This window comes from Cydia fagiglandana, chromosome 25 (assembly GCF_963556715.1).
Source record: "Cydia fagiglandana chromosome 25, ilCydFagi1.1, whole genome shotgun sequence".
Taxonomy (NCBI): Eukaryota; Metazoa; Arthropoda; class Insecta; order Lepidoptera; family Tortricidae; genus Cydia; species Cydia fagiglandana.
In genome coordinates, this window is record NC_085956.1 from 8,511,440 (window position 1) to 8,531,005 (window position 19,566).

The 19,566-nt window shown below is 38.0% G+C and overlaps 1 protein-coding gene and 1 non-coding gene across 2 annotated transcripts in view; both read left to right on the forward strand.

Moving 5' to 3' along the window:
• The first annotated feature begins 4,600 nt into the window (after positions 1-4,600).
• LOC134677146 (NAD kinase 2, mitochondrial) overlaps positions 4,601-19,566 on the forward strand; it is a 42,204-nt gene continuing 27,238 nt past the window's right edge. Inside the window, exons 1-3 of the mRNA XM_063535604.1 lie at positions 4,601-5,030; positions 12,133-12,250; positions 17,626-17,790. Coding sequence (XP_063391674.1) covers positions 4,982-5,030; positions 12,133-12,250; positions 17,626-17,790 — 332 coding nt within the window. The 5' untranslated portion in view covers positions 4,601-4,981. The remainder of the gene's footprint in view (positions 5,031-12,132; positions 12,251-17,625; positions 17,791-19,566) is intronic.
• Positions 15,956-16,039, forward strand: Trnal-cag (transfer RNA leucine (anticodon CAG)). The gene has a single exon. It is a non-coding gene; the product is annotated as a tRNA-Leu (tRNA).

The window sequence follows — 19,566 nt, forward strand, 5'->3', positions numbered from 1 at the left end:
ATTGATGACTATTTATCCGGCCAGAATGTAGCTTAAAAATAAAATAAAAATTACTTCTAAAAATATACTCAAACGCTTTTTCTAGTCACATTTACTTGGTGATCCGAAAGTTGCATTTAATTACCAAATGTATTGAACACATAATCATAACTGTCATTAAATATTTATTAACATTTTTTGGATCACCAGCAAATTCAATTAAAATAACACTTGTAATTTTTAACATAAGGTTAAAAAAATTAACATTTTAACCTTTTTTTAAATTGTCCGATTAATCATGAGCAAAATATATTTTTTAATTGTATTCCTAGACATTCCCTGGTGTTTATTGTAGTTTAGTGGTTGGTCTTAGTACAAGCCCTATACAGCCAAAATGTTTGTTTTGTAGCATAAACCATTATAATTCCATTTAAAAACAACAACTACGCAAGTTGACGAGAATGGGTCGAATGAGTGACGGAATGGGAAATACATTCGTTCATTCACATTCGTTTAGGCCACATCATTCGCGTCAGATACCGCCAACATTGAAAATCGTTATCTGCCTAGCTATCGCTCTTGCAAATTCGAGTGATAGAGAGGCAGATGACGACGTTACATTTTTAGTAGTTGGCGGTACCTTTTTCGTTATTTTACCTGTATTAGTCAATATACATGATAAAAACTGTGGTAGTGGTATCCTAGTGTCCAATATTGAGGTTTTACTATGGAATGAATCTTCATTGTGTGTAAATAATGGAGTCAAGTGAATAAGTGTTGTTGTATTTGTTATTTATGCTTGTATTCATTAGGTATTTTATAATTGAACTAATATACAAGTACCCAGTTTGTTTGTGTTTTATTTATTTCTATTAAAACACTTGCTAATAAGTAAAATTTTAATGTGACGTTCCACGGCAAAAGGTACCTTATGGCGGCTGGCGCTTACGTCGCATAGCGCCGCAATAATTTTGGAGCGACGTTAATAATAGCGTAAGCGCCAACCGCCATAAGATACCTTTACCCGTGGGACGTCACAAATAGGTACCTAAGTAACAACATAATATTATATCCGTCTGTTTAGTACCTCCTAGAGATGTGCGCCGATGGCAAAATCATCGGCGGCGGCGTCCGATGATTTTTTGACCGGCGGCGGCGGCGTGATCGGCGTGAAATCGGCGTGGCATAATTTTTGATACTGCATGAGGACGTGGCTGTTGAAACTCTACATTAAAGCCTTCTGAGTATTTACTAGGCTATACAAAGCATATTATGTGTGTTTTCTAAATTATTGCCGAAAATTATATCCCAGCATGTCACTTGGCAACCATTTATTATCAATACCAACCTAACGGTTACCAACGGTATGTTTAAATATTAAATTAATAAGGATACTTTAAAACGCTATATTTTAGGCAGTATTTTTACTTACTTTTTAAGCGAAATACAAATAAAACACAAAAGAAAACTTTAAGTTGCCTTAAATCTATATTGACTTTTCCCAGCCACTGTCGCCTCACCTAGGATTTGTTACGATATAATGATGAATACTTCACATTTGTCTGAACTGAAGTTTAACAGAAATGTATAAATAAATAAAACAAAGTTTTCGAAAGTAAACGTCTCTGGCAGGTTGATTCGCTCAAAAGAATGTCTTTGGAATGTCTCGTTTTATAGAATATTAAGGTCTACTTTGTTTTCTTTACTGCTAGCTTAGTGATGATATTTGGTGATTTAAGTTCCTATAAGTAGGTATAATTGTTTATGTATAGCTTATTATTACAAAGCTTTAACCTGACTTTTATAATTTTGATTGAAATATATATTACTAGGGCACTCGCGAGCAAATGCTTAACATAAGACAGATTATTGAAAAAAGTCGAGAGTTCAACAATCCAGTTGTTCTCTGTTTCATTGACTACACAAAAGCATTTGATTGCGTGCAGTGGCGGGAACTATGGTCTGTACTGACAGAGATGGGAGCACCGGAGCATCTCATAGGATTAATTCGTAACTTGTATACTGACAACAGAAGCTACATTAGAATTGGACCAGAATGTTCCAAAATGTTCCAGACCAAAAAAGGAGTCCGACAGGGATGCATACTATCACCAATGTTGTTTAACATTTATGGCGAGTATATTGTCCGTAAATCTCTTCAAGGATGGCACAAAGGGTTTGCTGTTGGTGGAAAGAGAATTAATAACCTGAGATATGCTGATGACACTGTCCTTTTGGCATCTTCAATATCTGACATGCAAGAACTTGTCAACAGACTGGAGGTCGAGAGCGGGAAGTTAGGTCTTGCAATCAACCGAAGCAAAACCAAGCTGATGATTGTGGATCGCGCCAGCCGCCTGTCTGCAGCTCCTACAATCCAGGGTATAGACACTGTTGATGAGTTCGTATATCTGGGGTCAAAGGTATGTAATGATGGCAGCTGTGTTCCGGAGATCAAAAGGCGCATAGGAATGGCTAAAGATGCCATGACGCGGCTTCAGAAAATATGGCGTAATCGGGGAATATCCAGAAACACTAAAATAAGACTTGTACGAGCCCTTGTATTTCCAATATTTATGTATGGAGCCGAAACGTGGACAATCAAAAGCAGAGAGAAACAACGGATCGATGCCTTTGAGATGTGGTGTTGGAGGCGTATGCTGAGAATACCATGGACAGCTAAGCGCACGAATCACTCCATACTGTTGGAACTCGAAGTGAAAGTGCGATTGTCCACAATCTGTGAACAACGCTTCCTAAGTTACTTTGGCCATATAATGAGAAGGGGAGACGAAAGTTTGGAAAGGTTAATCGTTGTTGGTAATACTGATGGCAAAAGGTCACGGGGCCGTTCACCAGCACGATGGACTGACCAACTCAAAGGCGAGGAACCATCTCAGAAATTCTATGACGTGGTGAGGAAAGCGATGGACCGGAATCGATGGCGAGAGTGTGTTCGTGCCCGAACAAAACCCACCAACCACGATCATCAGTCATGATGGATGCGACCAAGAAGATATATTACTAAGTAAAAGAAGCTGATAATCACCATAAAATGACTAAGAATTGATCGTGTGTGTGTGTGTGTGTGAATGTGTTTTAAATGAAATTGTATATTATGTGATAAATAAATCAAAGCATATCTATCACATGATGACATTGATAAACCTCATGCGTGTCACCAGCATCATACGAGAAATCATAAAATACGCAATTATAATCGTGGTGACAGCTTGGAGGAGATTCAAAAAGAAAATAGCATGTTTATGTCCTAGGATATGAACCTACTATTTTCTTGACTTTAGTTCACTGATTAAATTGACAATGAAGAGATTATTGATGTAAAACAAAATACGAAGATCATTAACCCAACACTGTGAAATGAAAATTATGATTGTTTGTTATTGTTATTTTATTGAACTATAATTGTTTTATTACTTGTATAATTTGTATTTTATTGTGACTTGTAAAATGTACTTTTATTTTTGCCAATAAATATCTGTATTCTGTATTCTGTGCGTTCAACAAAAAAGGTGTACGATAAAATATCAAATACATAATAACCTGAGATCCAGAAACAAGATCTTGTTTAAATTAACGCTAAATCGTTATCACAGCTAACACCGCAACGACAAAAATGATGCTAATATGCTTCACTGGCAAATAATAAGCGAAAAATCATAAGGATCTTTAAATTATACCTATGACATTATCTACTCACTACGCAATATGGAATAAGACACGATAGGTATCAAAATTTCCCACGCCGATTATACGCCGGTCAAATCTATCGGCGGCGGCGGCGTGGAAAAATCATCGGCGGCGGCGGCGCGGCGGCGCGGCGCACATGTCTAGCTACCTCCATTGATGTGTAACATAAGTAACATTTAAGTGCCAATTACCGGAACTGATAAGAACTAGGTACATACTTACTTTCTTTTTAAAAACAATTATTATGGCCTGGATGAGTACCTACTCATCTCTCATTCAGGCCCACAGACCAACCCCTTTTTCGGCGATAAGTACTTAGATGGTCAAGCAAATCTTGTCGGTAGAAAAAGGCGCGAAATTCAAATTTTCTATGATCTATGAGTCAATATCCTCCTCCTCCGCGCCTACATTTTTCAAATTTGCCGCCTTCTACTGACAAGATCTGCTTGACCAAGTATACTTAATGCTTAGCGGGTTTATGTTACGTCTGAGCAATACTTTTCTTTTGAACTAAAATCTTGAAAGGCAGGGTATATATACAAATATAAGAAACGAAAGGAGATATCCTTAAAATGTACTCTGGCAAACCAGCTTTGTCAGTAGAAAAATACTGCAAATTTGAAAAATTGAAGCGCGTTGCGCGATATACTTACCATACTTTTGGATTGTGCCCTTTTATACTGATTGGCTTGACGGAGTATAAAACTAGAAGGCGCAGTTTTCAACCTTATCGTGATGTACAAAAGTGTCCATTTACATGGTTCTAGTGTCTAATATAGTATTAGAAGTGTAGAAAGGAGTGAACATGCAGAAACGAAACGCAACTGACGTTGTTGAGGCATTTTAAAAAAGTATGAAATACGTCTCTCAAACGTCAAAACTGTCAAAAGGCTGCTGCGGCCGCTGTTCGCTTTTGTCATTGTCATTTGGTGGTCATTTTATTTTCTTTATCTCATTGAGTATTGAGGACCTTTGCGATTTTCTTTATCTTTAGAAAACAACTTATCGCATACACTAGAACGTATTAATGTCGGCGCCACGCCTCTATAACCGATTAGTATAATAATATCAACGTAAACGTCGGCAGTTGATAACCACGTCTTGATAAACAAGTTCCTTGGCGAATTCAATCTTTAAAAAAAATAATTAAAAATATACTTTGCATTACGCGCGTCGAACGAGGCAACGATTTAGCTAATATCTTTAATCAGTGAACAATATTGTGTGAACAATATAGTGTAAGATTAACTTTTATTTAAGTGAACTATTTTGTAACTTTAAAAGTTTTACAATGTCAGTGCTAAATAACATCAGTGTTTCTATAAGTAAAGGATTGAGACGTGAGTAAATATTTAATGTTTAGTACCTTTTATTTTTCCATACAGGTAAGTAATGAAACCTTTAATTTTTGGGATTAATTTCATTCCAATTTTACATTTAATTCCTTTTACCGGCCGATCTTAAACTCGCCTTTTTGCCCTGTTTATCATCCTAAAACCCACGGCAAATTATACGCTTTTAAATTTGAAACTTTGTTTTACCACTATATGAGTTCAAAACTTAAATTGAATTAGTACTTGCAAAACCACACAGGGACTTTGCAGGCTAAATCATTCTTTTATGGTAATCCCTTCTTTCATTTACTTTTCAGCCACATCAGTAAAGGCAATCAAACATTTAAAATTTTCAAATTTTGAACACAATATTTTAGTGGGTCTATCGCAAAATCATTTGATTTACCTTTATATTGATTTTATTAACCTTTTAAGTGGGAAAACACCATGAAAAAGTATAAAAACCAATTGCAAAGACTGTAGTGGCTTACACTGTAGTTATAATGATGACAAAACAGTCCTCTAAGTAATGTTTCACCTGTAGAGATAAGATAATACCTATATAATAACTATTCTAACAAAAACATTAATTAATTATTACATTCTAATTAAATATTGGCACAAAGTCATTGACCTTGCTGTTTATCTATGTGACATCTGCTTATTATATAATAAATATAATAAATTGTGACTATTTAAACAAGTTTTTGGCAAATATTTCATTTTTGGCACAAGATTTTATCGCTGACTGTACTTTTCTTACGACAGACAACTAATACTCATCTAGACAATTCTAAAAACCCCTAACACAATTTGGTTCCGTTGTTTCATCACAGAGTTCCTATGGGCACCTCCTGTCTCCATCATCAGATCAGCTCGATGGTACCACAATATTGCATTGTCATCCGATTTATACATGCATGCAAGATTTCATCTCAATTGGAAACCGGGAAGTGGATCAAATTTAACTTGCAAGATATGATTACAGACCGGCAGACAGACAACGGTCTGGTGAAACTAAATAAAAGCTTGTAAAAAAAACTCGTTTTTTGTTATGTCAATCAAAAGAAGAATGTGGTAACTATGTATGGGATGCATACAGAGTTACTGCGTTTTGACTTTGAGTAGCAATGAGAGATATGAGATTTTTTCAAAGTAGTGACTATATATAGCTAGTTAGTACCCAATCATCTGTTATCTACCATTTTGCTTATTTTCTTATCAAATTTAGTCTTATTACAACTACCAAAATAATTGCCATTTCTAGAAACTTCTGTTGATATTAATCAACTTATATTTGTAGTCTTTTACAAAACATTATTTATATTTAATTACACAAACGGGTCTACCGTGATATAATTCCATTGTTTTTACCTTTAATCCCGACGTTTCAGCTGAGTTGCACCAGCTGTGGTCACGGAAAGACGAAGAAGAGTGGTGTTTTATTAATATCTCCGTTGACATATGTTGGGACGTCAGTCTTTCCATGACCACAGCTGGTGCAACTCACCTGAAACGTCGGAATTAAAGGTAAAAACAATGAAATTATATTGTGGTAGACCCGTTTGTGTAATTAAATATGTGTACAAAACGCGAGAGTTTAAAGTGTTATATTATATTGCAAACATAATTTAATTCCGCATAAAAACGTATATTTCGACACTATCAAGGGAATGAAGATTTATAGGGTGACCTAGGTCCTGTTGACCTAAAGTCTATTTTTTTATTCGGTAGACTAAAATGACATTTCATAGTACGGAATGTTATTTTACGTTCATATTATCTAGAACTATTTGGCAAGTAATATTGTGGGTGAGTAGGACTCGCACTCGGCCGGTTTTTGTATGGGAATGGAAAATTTTCCATTTCCAAAATGAAAGTTACCTTTATTTTCTTTTCAGTGTCAATGTCCTGGAATGTGCGAGAACTTTTCCAACTTATCCCTGTATCAATCCCATAGTCCAACCATTACATAAAACTCTTTGTAAAAAAAAAATTGATGCTTTCTGTGTTTTGTGGTTCTAAAAAACTAAGAAGTAAGTTTTGATATTACATGATGCCTTCAGAATCTTCAGATTATTATTATCTAAGACAAATACTTACTGTCATTATTATATTATTATATTATATAGCCTTTTCTTTTCCACAATTTACATTTTTCATTTCAAACTATATATATTTCTTTAATTTTTTGTGGTCCCTGTTTGGGTAAAGGCCTCCTCCAAGCTTTGCCATTTTAATCTATTTTGTGCGGTTTCCATCCAGTCCCTTCCCGCTGCCTCTACAATGTCGTCAGCCCATCTTTTCCGTGGTTTTCCTGCCTTTCTCTTACTGTCATAAATGTCATAATTATAATCTACTTCAGTATGTTTTGTACAAATATCTAAAGATAACCCTTAAGTATATAATTAGGAAGTGTTTATGTTTAATAAGGAAGCAACATTTCCTGGATAACTGAGTTGAGTGTTTTATCTGTTCCTCCATTTATTCGAGTACACACTTGTGGGATTTGTCTACAAGAATTAGCATTATTTTATAAATACCTAGGGCACAGAATAAAATAATAGTACTAGGTACAGAAGACTCGCTCTCTAATAAAATGCGTCTGTTACGATCAGGACAGATATGGCCGCTAGGTGGCGACAGCGCCACGCGCGGCTTATGGCTAGCCACCAAAATTTGTGTGGAACAGGTGTACTTTTAGCTACCTGTTGCAAAGCAACGAAATCCCGGAGTGAGCCACGCATGCTTAGACTTTACTTTTACGGAGTTACATATATCTTGTGACATAAGACTACGGAACTATTGTGCTAAGGTCGCCTCTTGTTGATTGATCTATTAAGATAAACATGTTATTATTCTACTTATCATGATGCTAGAAATAGATAGACTAATGAGGAAACTGACTATTCCCACCACGTATACAGAACTCGCCTCAAACTAGCCAGTTTAACCTTTTCGACGCCATCGACGGATATATCCGAACCGCTGGCCCAACGCATGCCATCTGTGCTATCAAAATCGCTGCCAATTTAGCTTGGTCTAACTCTATCATTGACTTATATCTAAGGGCCCCCCCACATCTGGCGTCTTTCGAGCGTCGGCGTCTGTCGGCGTCGGTCCAGCGCTATGGAAAATGACGTCGCTGCGCAGTTGCGTCGACGCTGCGTCGACGTTGCGTCGACGTCGGCCATAGAATTGTAGACGCCGACGCTCGAAAGACGCCAGATGTGGGGGGGGCCTAAGGACGGGCCTTACGGGCACTAAATATAGTTCAGCCATAGACCTAATATTACATAGATGAGCTATACGCGTGCCTCCGTGAGGGACAAAACATACGCACAGCGACAATATTAAAAACACGTTTTAACATTCCTGACAACCTACCAAAAACAATCTACGTAATTCGGTCGGGTTATTTGTTACCCACCATAAACTATACTAAATTTTTGGTGGGGAAAAAGTGAGACTGTGACAAGGACAAGCAATAATACCGCTTTCTCTGCTACTCCTACTGAAATTTTCATTAGTGCATCTCGTTCGGTCGTTTGGCCCCTCTCCCGTGTCATCTCTATATTATTGCACCTCTATGAGTTCAGCGGTGTCACTCACGAATTCGAGCCAATCGTGCAGTCTAAAGGCTCCTCTTCACGTTGGGCCAACGCCAACGAGTGACGCATTTATGCGTTAGAGGGAGCAAGTGATATTGCTATCTCATTCTACCGCATAACTGCGTCCCTCGTTGGCGTTGGCCCAACGTGAAGAGGAGCCTTAACGCAACTAGGTGCGACCAATCGCGTGCGTGATGCGAACTCATCAACCAATCGCGTTATAGCGGAGTCACACCGCTGCACTGGCCCCATTCATATTGCCCGTAAGGCCAGTCCTGACCTGAGATATACGTCACGTTTGGTCTAATGGCTCCTCTACACGATGGGCCAGCGCCGGCCACTCCAAGGGAGGCATTTATGCGTTAGAGGGAGCAAGTGATATTGCTATCTCATTCTACCGCATGGCTGCGTCCCTTGGAGTGGCCGGCGCTGGCCCATCGTGTAGAGGAGCCATAACGAACGTAGGTAATCTGCAAGCTGTTAATAGCACGTCGCAATATTTATTAACACTAGGTCATGAATGATAAACCCTAACATCATTAGATGAATGTTTATATTGTTCAAATGTAAATAATTATAAAATTATAGGTTACAGTAGGTTTTTAGGGGACGGTTATCTAACAGCGATTTATAATACTTTTTTTTCAATTATGAATGGGCTTACTCATGGCCACAGACTAGCCGAGGCGTAGACGTGGCCTACGATGGAGCGAGCTCGCCCAGAAGGTGCCTGTTCACTCTTGATTTGAAGGTTGCCGGGTTATAAGAACACGGAAATATAGACGCCGGCAAGGAATTCCATTCCTTGGCAGTGCGCATAAGGAAAGTAGAAGCAAAGCGCTTCGTGCGAATTGGTGGAATATCTACCAAGTAAGGATGGAAACCGGCCGTGCGTCTAAAAGTCCGATGGTAGATGGTTTTCTTATTTATTTCTTTGTAGTTTTACATGTATGTAAAATGTAGGTATAATTATTGTTGCAATAAAGAATATTTACTTACTTATTACCTTACCTATGTTTACATAGACCGATAGACAGAGCATAAATATGTTCGTACTGTAATATACGGGTAAATAAGTTAAAATAACATATGATAAACTAATGTAAATAGTGTGTTTTCTTAACCTTGCATTATATTATAATTGCACATATTCACACATAGCAACATAAAGCATACCTTATTGTTTAGGCGGAAAAGAAGGCTAAGGCCCCCCCCCACATCTGGCGTCTTTCGAGCGTCGGCGTCTACAATTCTATGGCCGACGTCGACGCAACGTCGACGCAGCGTCGACGCAACTGCGCAGCGACGTCATTTTCCATAGCGCTGGACCGACGCCGACAGACGCCGACGCTCGAAAGACGCCAGATGGGGGGGGGGCCCTAACGGTCCGATTCGAACTTTAAGATACGTCAATTAATAGATCTAGAAATGATATGGATTAGATATGTCGGTGTCAAATGTGACGTTTCTTCAAACAAATACGTCACTTTTGACACTGACACATCTAATCCATATCGTTTCTAGATCTATTAATTGACGTATCTTAAAGTTCGAATCCGGCAGTAAGATAATGTTAAAGCTTTGGAGTCCGCTTAAGAGCCCTTCAACGTGCACACTAGCGCCACTGCTAAGTAATCGTGATTATTTAAATTTAACGAAAGATATTTAAAAAAGGGGGCCGCTACGGACTGTATTGTGTATTTAAGTACTTTTTGAATACATCAAACTAGTTTTTATGATGTTTCCCCATGTTTTATGGGAGCCCCATTTAAATCTTTATTTTATTCTGTTTTCAGTATTTGTTGTTATAGCGGCAACAGAAATACATCATCTGTGAAAATGTCAACTGTCTAGCTATCACGGTTCGTGAGATACAGCCTGGTGACAGACAGACGGACAGACGGACGGACGGACGGACGGACAGCGAAGTCTTAGTAATAGGGTCCCCCCGTTTTACCCTTTGGGTACGGAACCCTAAAAACCATTTGATTTTGATTGCTGAAACTAAAAGCAATCGCTGCTTTGTCGACGAAATTATCAATGTTGTTGGTTGTTCCAAAAACGCTAGTGGACGGAATAGACCCTATGGTCCCTAATATGACGGAAATAGCCACATTGACCTTAGTGTTTTGTTTTAAGGGGTCCACTGATTAACAGTCCGCCGGACGGCATCGGCCTGTCAGAAAGAACAAAATTTTGACAGTTCCGAACAACTGACAGCTCTTAAGGGCGCCAGCGTTAGAAATGCGTGCTCCGACACGCACTAGGCCGCTTTTTTGACAATTAATTCCCAGTTGGTCCCATTGCCAACTAATTGAGATAGGTATTTCAGATATGATATATAGACCTTCAGTGTTTTAGGTATTTCAAAAGTCACATTTTATCCCAAGATGCACAGACGCCATCAGATATATCGGAGCGGCCAAGGTGCTCACAAATATCTGAGCACGCCTCTATTGTCAAGGCGTTAGAGTGCATGTTCAGATATTGTGAACACCTTGGCCGCTCCGATATATCTGATGGCGTCTGTACTAACTAGCAGTGGCGGCGCGTCCATAAAAGCCGATTCCCACCAGCTTGCCTGTTTTTGGACGTTTGAGCAGAGTTATAAAGGAAATATGTAAGCCAAATTAGCCCCGACTTGCCTATGGATATGTTTGACGCGCCGCCACTGCTAACTAGTATTGTTTCACCAAAGATTCCCGTTTTCGGAACGTTAATATTGACCATTTAGTCAGACGTGACGTGACGTGACGTGACGTGCCGTATTCCGGCACTTTATAAAGACTTCTACGTAATTAGTTATATTTATAACTTAATTATCTAAAAATAAACTTCCATGGAGTATTCCTCTCCGATAATCTCGAGGAGGAAATAGACGCTCAGTGGGTCACCGAGACCTTGTTTACCGCTTATCAATGTTATCTTACGGTATTTAATAAAATACACGTTTCAGATATAGAGATTATGATCGATTGAATACGAGTATACTGGACGATAACTATTCAATCTATACCTAAACATATCACACACGAGAGATTATTAAAACTATTATATCCTGCCTGTGAAGCCGATGGTCCTGGGTTCGAATCCCAGTAAGGGCATTTATTTGTGTGATGACACGGGTGTTCCTGAGTAATGTTTGTATTCTATGTATGTAAGTATTTATATACCTATTATGTATATCGTTGTCTGAGTACCCACAACACAAGCCTTCTTGAGCTTACTGTGGGACTTAGTCAATCTGTGTCAGAATGTCCTATAATATTTATATTTTATTTATTTATATCGGGTGGGAGACTGGAGGGGGACTTCCGAAGATAGGGATACGTGGAAGAATAAGACGGAGGCCTTTGCCCAACAGTGGGACAATATGGGCTCATAGTAAATAATGAAAATAAAATTATATCGGGTCTATCGCGAATTTATGTGATGCGAGTTGTTATATGTTTACTTATTTAGGTGATATGTGTTGAATAAAATAACGTTTTTTTCAGGTCTCAGGAAATCAAAACACCTAAATGGGGCCATTCGGAGCGCCAGCACGGAGCCGCCTAAACTGCATATGGACAAGTGCCTCATAGTGTCTAAGGTCACCCGCTATGAATATGAAAAGTGAGTAGTATACTATAATGTGTAGCTTTCAAATAGAGCTCGACGTACCACCTGCATAAAAAATACGTACTTCGGTTACTGAGTGCCGGCGAGTCGAACGCTACAGAACCAGTCTAAAATGTGTCATCGAGATGCGTAACAAAGGCGCGTTATCGGAGAGCGCAACTACACTGGTTTTTTGAGCGTTGGACTAGCCTGCGCTCAGGTGCCAAATAGAATAAGGATGACCCTTTTTTGCAGGTAAGTAGCACGTGCGGTTTTACTTAACAATAGACTATAGGATTAGGCGCAGGGCTCAGTTACGAAGCTACGAACTATAATATGTTTTTATTACATGTAGACCTGAGATGATCCAGTTAGAAGGTCCGAACCATACTGTTCTACCTTATAGTTCGTTTTTTTAGCATTAGAAATAAGGTAAACAATCATGATGTGTCTTTTAATTGAAAAACACATCATAAAAAGTTCTTTCTAATGCTAAAAAAACGAACTATAGGGATGCCCAGGGGGCGCCATAAAAGCTTTCAATAAGAAGTGCATATCTTGGAAAAATTCGACCTAGGCCGCTGTGGCCCGGTGGCCGAATGGCACAGGCACCTGCCGCGATAGCAGATGACGCTGGTTCGATGCGAGTCAATGATTGACTGGATTTACTTTCTTTTTAAATTCATTCAAAATCAGTCATGTAACAAGAATGAAAGATTATCGATCCATTAATAATTCCTGTTTTCCTGTCCGCTGTGTTTACCGGGTCCGCTGTGATATCGGGTCACAAGCCAGTGCGAACCGGAAAGATTCCACTCTGATACATCACGTATATTTAGAGCGATAACACGTGCATACATGATTTGATGAACTGGGAGCGCTATTATACCGGGTGTGGCCTGTAATATGAGCAATAAATTAAATTGTAGGCTGTACTCCTCATACTGACCAACATTTGTTCAGCGACTTTTAAAAATAACTTGTGGTTTGATTTTTAATACACTTTAAAGTTTATTCTAAGACGCAATGCATTGCGAATTTTGTTATGTTTAAGGCGTGACAAGCAACGTCAATCACAATGATATGGCGTGGCGATGGCGTCCATTGAAGATATTAATATTTATTTTGTATGAAAAATAGGGAGTCTGAATAGTTAAATACTTCATAATTTTTAAAAGTTGTTGAACAAAAGTGTCACCGTTTGAGGAGAACAATCTATGTTTCAATTATTTGCTCGTGTTACAGGCCACACCCGGTATTATAGATTTATAGTACAGTCGACGTCAGAGGTACAGTCAAGGAATTTAAATTCCGACCCATTTCGTACTTTGTCACAGTGACAATCAATATGAAAGCCGCTAGAGACCTCATACGTTTGTCACTGTGACAAAGTACGAAATGGGTCGGAATTTAAATTCCTTGACTGTATCTTTACATTTTTCGCCTTATTGCAAAGGGGTCATCCATTAATTACATCACACGTTTAGGGGGAGGGAGGGGGTCAAGAAAATGTGACATATTGTGACATGGGGGAGGGGGGAGACACAAACTTTGTGACGTCACTTTAACTTTATCAGTAACCGAAAATTTATTAAAATTATTTTATTCGCTATACATTTAAATAACAAGTTTTTAAAACGATACTCGGTTTTATTCGTTTAATTTTCGTTCCTAAGCAGTTTTGGGTTAAGTATAAAATTACTAATATTTATATCGTCAAAAATATTTTGATAAAATATTAATAATACTTAGGTACTTAATTCGATTTGGCGATTTCGTAGAAAAAGTGTGACGTCGCACTAGGGGGGAGGGGTTTGCCAAATGTGACCAAGTGTGACATGGAGGGGGGGAGGGGTCAAAAAACCTAGAAATTCGTGTGACGTAATTAATGGATGACCCCAAAGGAGTAAGGTACGAAAGTGTAAACATATCTTTGACGTCGATTGTACCATCACGCTCCGCGCCATCTGGGGTCCTAATTGGTTGTTCAATACTTACGCTATGGAATTTCCAATTTAGCAAAAGAAAGTAAATATTAGTTGAAGTTGTAATTGTTGTAAATTGTTGTTTAATAAAATTTTCGTGTCGCGACGCTAGAAAATTCTAGTAACAAGTACCGGTAGTCGACTCTTCTTCTTCCTCGCGTTATCCCGGCATTCTGCCACGGCTCATGGGAGCCTGGGGTCCGCTTGACAACTAATCCCATGATTTGACGTAGACACTAGTTTTTACGAAAGCGACTGCCATCTGACCTTCCAACCCAGAGGGGAAACTAGGCCTTATTGGGATTAGTCCGGTTTCCTCACGATGTTTTCCTTTACCGAAAAGCGACTGGTAAATACCAAATGATATTTCGTACATAAGTTCCGAAAAACTCATTGGTACGAGCCGGGGTTTGAACCCGCGACCTCCAGATTGCAAGTCGCACGCTCTCACCGCTAGGCCACCAGCGGATGGAATTTCCAATTTAGCAAAAGAAAGTAAATGTTTGCCGGCCAATCATTGTCTATGGAAATAATTACAGTTTTTAGGGTTCCGTACCCAAAGGGTAAAACGGGACCCTATTACTAAGACTTCGCTGTCCGTCCGTCCGTCCGTCCGTCCGTCCGTCTGTCACCAGGCTGTATCTCACGAACCGTGATAGCTAGACAGTTGAAATTTTCACAGATGATGTATTTCTGTTGCCGCTATAACAACAAATACTAAAAACAGAATAAAATAAAAATTTAAATGGGGCTCCCATACAACAAACGTGATTTTTGACCAAAGTTAAGCAACGTCGGGAGTGGTCAGTACTTGGATGGGTGACCGTTTTTTTTTTTGCTCTTTTTTGTTTTTTTTTTTTGCATTATGGTACGGAACCCTTCGTGCGCGAGTCCGACTCGCACTTGCCCGGTTTTTTAAAAGTATATGTGATAGACCACATCTTTGTTTCATATTTGGTTACCTATTGCAAAACTTATCTAGTGATCTATGTATTTAATTATATGGAATATACTAAAAATAGAGCTTATAGTTTGTCATTTCAATCATAGACAGAGAATCATACTATCTTTGTCTTACACTAGTACTAGGTAGCACAAGTAAAAGAAAAGGATGGGTATAGTTTTCCTGGTTCTTACTGACTGACAAATTGGTTTGACCAATTATACGATACAATACGACTAAACGACTAATACCAGGCGTGGCTCACTCCGCGATTTCGTCGCTTTGCTACCGGTAGCTAAAAGTACATCCGTTCGACCCCAATTTTGGGGTTTGGCATACGCCGCGCGTGGCGCTGTCGCCACCTAGCGGCCATATCTGTGCTGATCTTGACAGACGCGTTTTGTTAGAGAGTGAGTCTTCTATACCTAGTACTATTATTTTATTCTGTGCCTATGTCGGCGGCCGATCGTAAGATCAGGCAGATCGTTCGTTCCTGTGTAATGTTTTGACGATAGTCACATTAAACCAATATATAGATAGGATAGGTTCGTTAGGTTGCTTCAGATGCCCGAAGGGCAACCTGTCCAGAAATAGGATAGCGGGGCTCCGTCGACTCAGGGAACAAGTCAAAGATTTTCACGTTTCACGATATGCCTAAGAATTTCACGATATGCCTAGGAATTTCACGATATGCCTGATCTTACGATCGGCCGCCGACACCAATACGAGGGTTGATTGATCGCATTCATTGTCATTGTGATCTCGTACGCTATTTTCATCGACACAGAACAAGTCAGGATGGCCGAGCGGTCTAAGGCGCTGCGTTCAGGTCGCAGTCCACTTCTGTGGGCGTGGGTTCGAATCCCACTTCTGACAAACTTTTTGTTATTTTTGTTGCAAAGAAAAATATGTTTATATTTTTTTTGAAAAAGTTGAAAGGATATCGTTTTAGTGTTAAATACATAAATACCTACTATCTTAATAAGAGGGAAGTATAGCTACTGACAAACTTTTCGGTTTTCATACAATTTCCATTTTGGGAGAAACTGTTTCCACAAACTAAATCTTAACATAATATTACTTTGATTTTGATGTCGATCGCTTCAGTATATAATATTCTAGGTTTATAGGTATTGCTTAAAAGAAAAAAAAAATGTTTTGCAAATTTTCAAAAAAAGGAAAACCTATACTAGTTTTTCATTGTGTCAATAACGGGTCTATATTGGGTCGCATAATAATTGATTGTCCTAATGTAATGTTACGCATAAAACTCATTTCGCATAATTGTTGTTGTGCTGGAAATATTAACATTTCTGAAAAAATTATAACACAAACCTAACCTAACCTACCCTATTCTACACAACCTATGCAAAATATTTTCGAAAATACTTTCTGTTTCAGCTGGAGAAAAATTATGCGAAAAGAGATTTATGCGTAACATTACATTATGACAATCAATTATTATGCGATGAGATAGGATCCCGTCAATAACACTAAAAAAATCATGGAGAATAGAAATTATTAATAAATAAGTGGCAAAGGTTTTTCATTGTATGGACTATCATGTAAGTTAAAATGACTATTGTGTGTTGCGTTTGTGTCAGCGTCAAACAAGTCTAAATTTACGTCTTTAAGGTTATAAATAGCAGTAAGATAACAGTATTAATACGCACTAAGCTAAAATATCTAGAAACAATTATAGCGTCTTGAATAACAACGATAATTTATGAAACACGCGCTGTATAAAGATTAACCTTTAAATTGTATTTTTCTTAATTACTCGTAATGCATGTTAATTATAAGATGTAATAATGTTTTGAAAAGATGTGTCCCGCCGAGTTTGTTGCCGGTCCCATATTGGGATACCCTCCTCCAATTGAGGGGGGATTTAAATCTTCTCGGGGCAGAGGTGTACGGTTGGAGCCGGTAAAGGTTTATTTGACGTCCATAAGCGCATTGTAATATGCCTACTTGAATAAACTATTTTTTATCTTTATCTTTTTTATCTAACCCCATAAAACCTTACGGGCCTGATTTAGTTCAATGATGTTTTATCCCTTTCTACGACAGATAAGGACAAACGATTAGGTATTAGCTGATTGAGGTTTGTAGCGCGTTTAGGGCTCATTATTTAGTTGACGTAACTTTTTCTTTTTCATTTTCATTTTCACATACTAATATAAATATCTGGGAGACCGAGCTTTGCATTGAAAACATACAAAAATTTAAAAATGCGAGTTTTCCCAGAGATAAGACCTGGCTAGATCAATTTATCGCCCCCGAAAACCCCCATATAGCAAATTTCATCGAAATCGTTAGAGCCGTTTCCGAGATCCCCAAAATATATATACATATAAATAAATAAACAAACCTTGCTCGTTTAAAGGCGTTAATAATATAGATACTACTAATATTTGATTGTTTAACAAAATGTTTTGACAAAAATCTTGTTTTTTTTACAGACACAGTCTCGACAACATATCCGACGCCGAATTGGAAGCAGTTCTTCGGAAGCGAGGCTCAGACTTCGACGCCATGCTGCAGAGCCATAGAGAACAGAAGGCCTTCGAGCAGAGCGTGGCCAGGAGTCTGGGGGAGATGGGCCGAAAAGTCGAAATGGCTAGCAGGTGAGACATACAGTGAAACCTGGATAAGTGGGATCTCAAGGGACGAGCAAATTTGTCTCACTTAAAGAGGTTTTCCACTTACCCAGGCTCCCAGTTAGCCAGGTACAAATAATTTTTTGTCTCATTTACAGAGGGTTCCATTAATTGAGGTGAGAATAGAGTATATTCAGTTATAGAGGTGGTTAATAAGGTATTTAGTAATTATTTTTAAAAATAAATAAGGTAAAATAATCCTTGTCCCTAAATATTTTTTAAGTCTGTTTAAATATTTCTTTGAATTTATTTTGAATGATTCTCCAAAGGATAGATATTTCAAAATTAAATTAAATTTGATACTGGCTTCATTGCGTATTAGAAATTTAATTAATAAAAATTTATTTTTTCGTGTATAAATGAACCAAATCAAACTTGAAGTTGTTTTGACACAATTAGGCAAATGCGGAATTTGTGGATAGACTAAGAGTTAGTTAGAATACGGAACTTATTCAATGAAGTCCAAGTTAGAGAGGTCAGCATAGATTGACGTTATCTCAGATACAGAAGTCAATTCCCTATAAAATTCTAAAAAACAATTAGGAAAATGTAATCTTATAAATATAGTCTCAGTAATAGAGGTAAAATACACTCTCTGTCTCAATTATAGAGGTAAATATCACTATAAAATTTCAACAACGAATCCCAGTTATAGAGGTTCCTTTTTTCTCAGTAACAGAGGTAATTCAGTGCTAAAGTGTCGGGACTGCACCATGAGTCCCAGCTATAGAGGTTTCTCACTTATCCAGGTCCCACTTAACCAGGTTTCACTGTATTATAATTCTTACATGATTGACGACTGTTCTGGCCTAGTGGGTAGTGAACCCTGCCTGCGAAGCCGATGGTCTTGGGTTCGAATCCCAGTAAGGGCATTTATTTGTGTAATGAACACTAATATTTGTTCCTGAGTCATGGGTGTTTTCTATGTATATAAGTATGTATTTATCTATATAAGTATGTATATCGTCGCCTGGCACCCATAGTACAAGCTTTGCTTAGTTTGGGGCTAGGTTGATCTGTGTAAGATGTCCCCAATATTTATTTATTTATTTATTATTTATTATTCTAAACAGATTTTGATATATTTTGACACAAAATGGCATCAGTGTGCACCATATAATTTCATTGTTTTCACCTTTAATTCCGACGTTTGACATGTGTACAGTCGACGTCAAAGAGATCTTTACGACTAACGTTACAAAAAATTATTTACACGACTTTATTGTCATAGCATTTAGGTCGTGTAAACATTTTTTTGTTACTTTGGCTGTAAATTTCTCTTTGACGTCGACTGTACAAAACGCGAGAGTTTAAAGTGTTACATTACTTTTAATGTCACTTTAAATGGCAATTCATGATGGTACAAAACCCAAATGAGGTTTTGAAAATCTGAAAAGTAGAAATACCTAGCAGTTTAGACATGAATAAATAAATGCTAAATAAATAATATTGGGACATTCATACTCAAATTGACTAAGTCCCACGGTAAGCCCAAGAAGGCGGGGAAGACATGAATGAAATAAATGATTTGCATGAAATACATAATTCTAAACAGTAGGGTATTACCAGTGTTGGACACTTGGTTGACAGATGCCAGTAATGGACACTTATTAATTCAAAAATTATGTGCTTACACATTGAATGGTGCAAAATAAATGCATAATACTTGGTTTCTTTAACCCTTTGAACGCCAGTTGACGTCTTTAGTCGTCAAAGAGATGAAATAGGTTGGTTCCTTGTTCT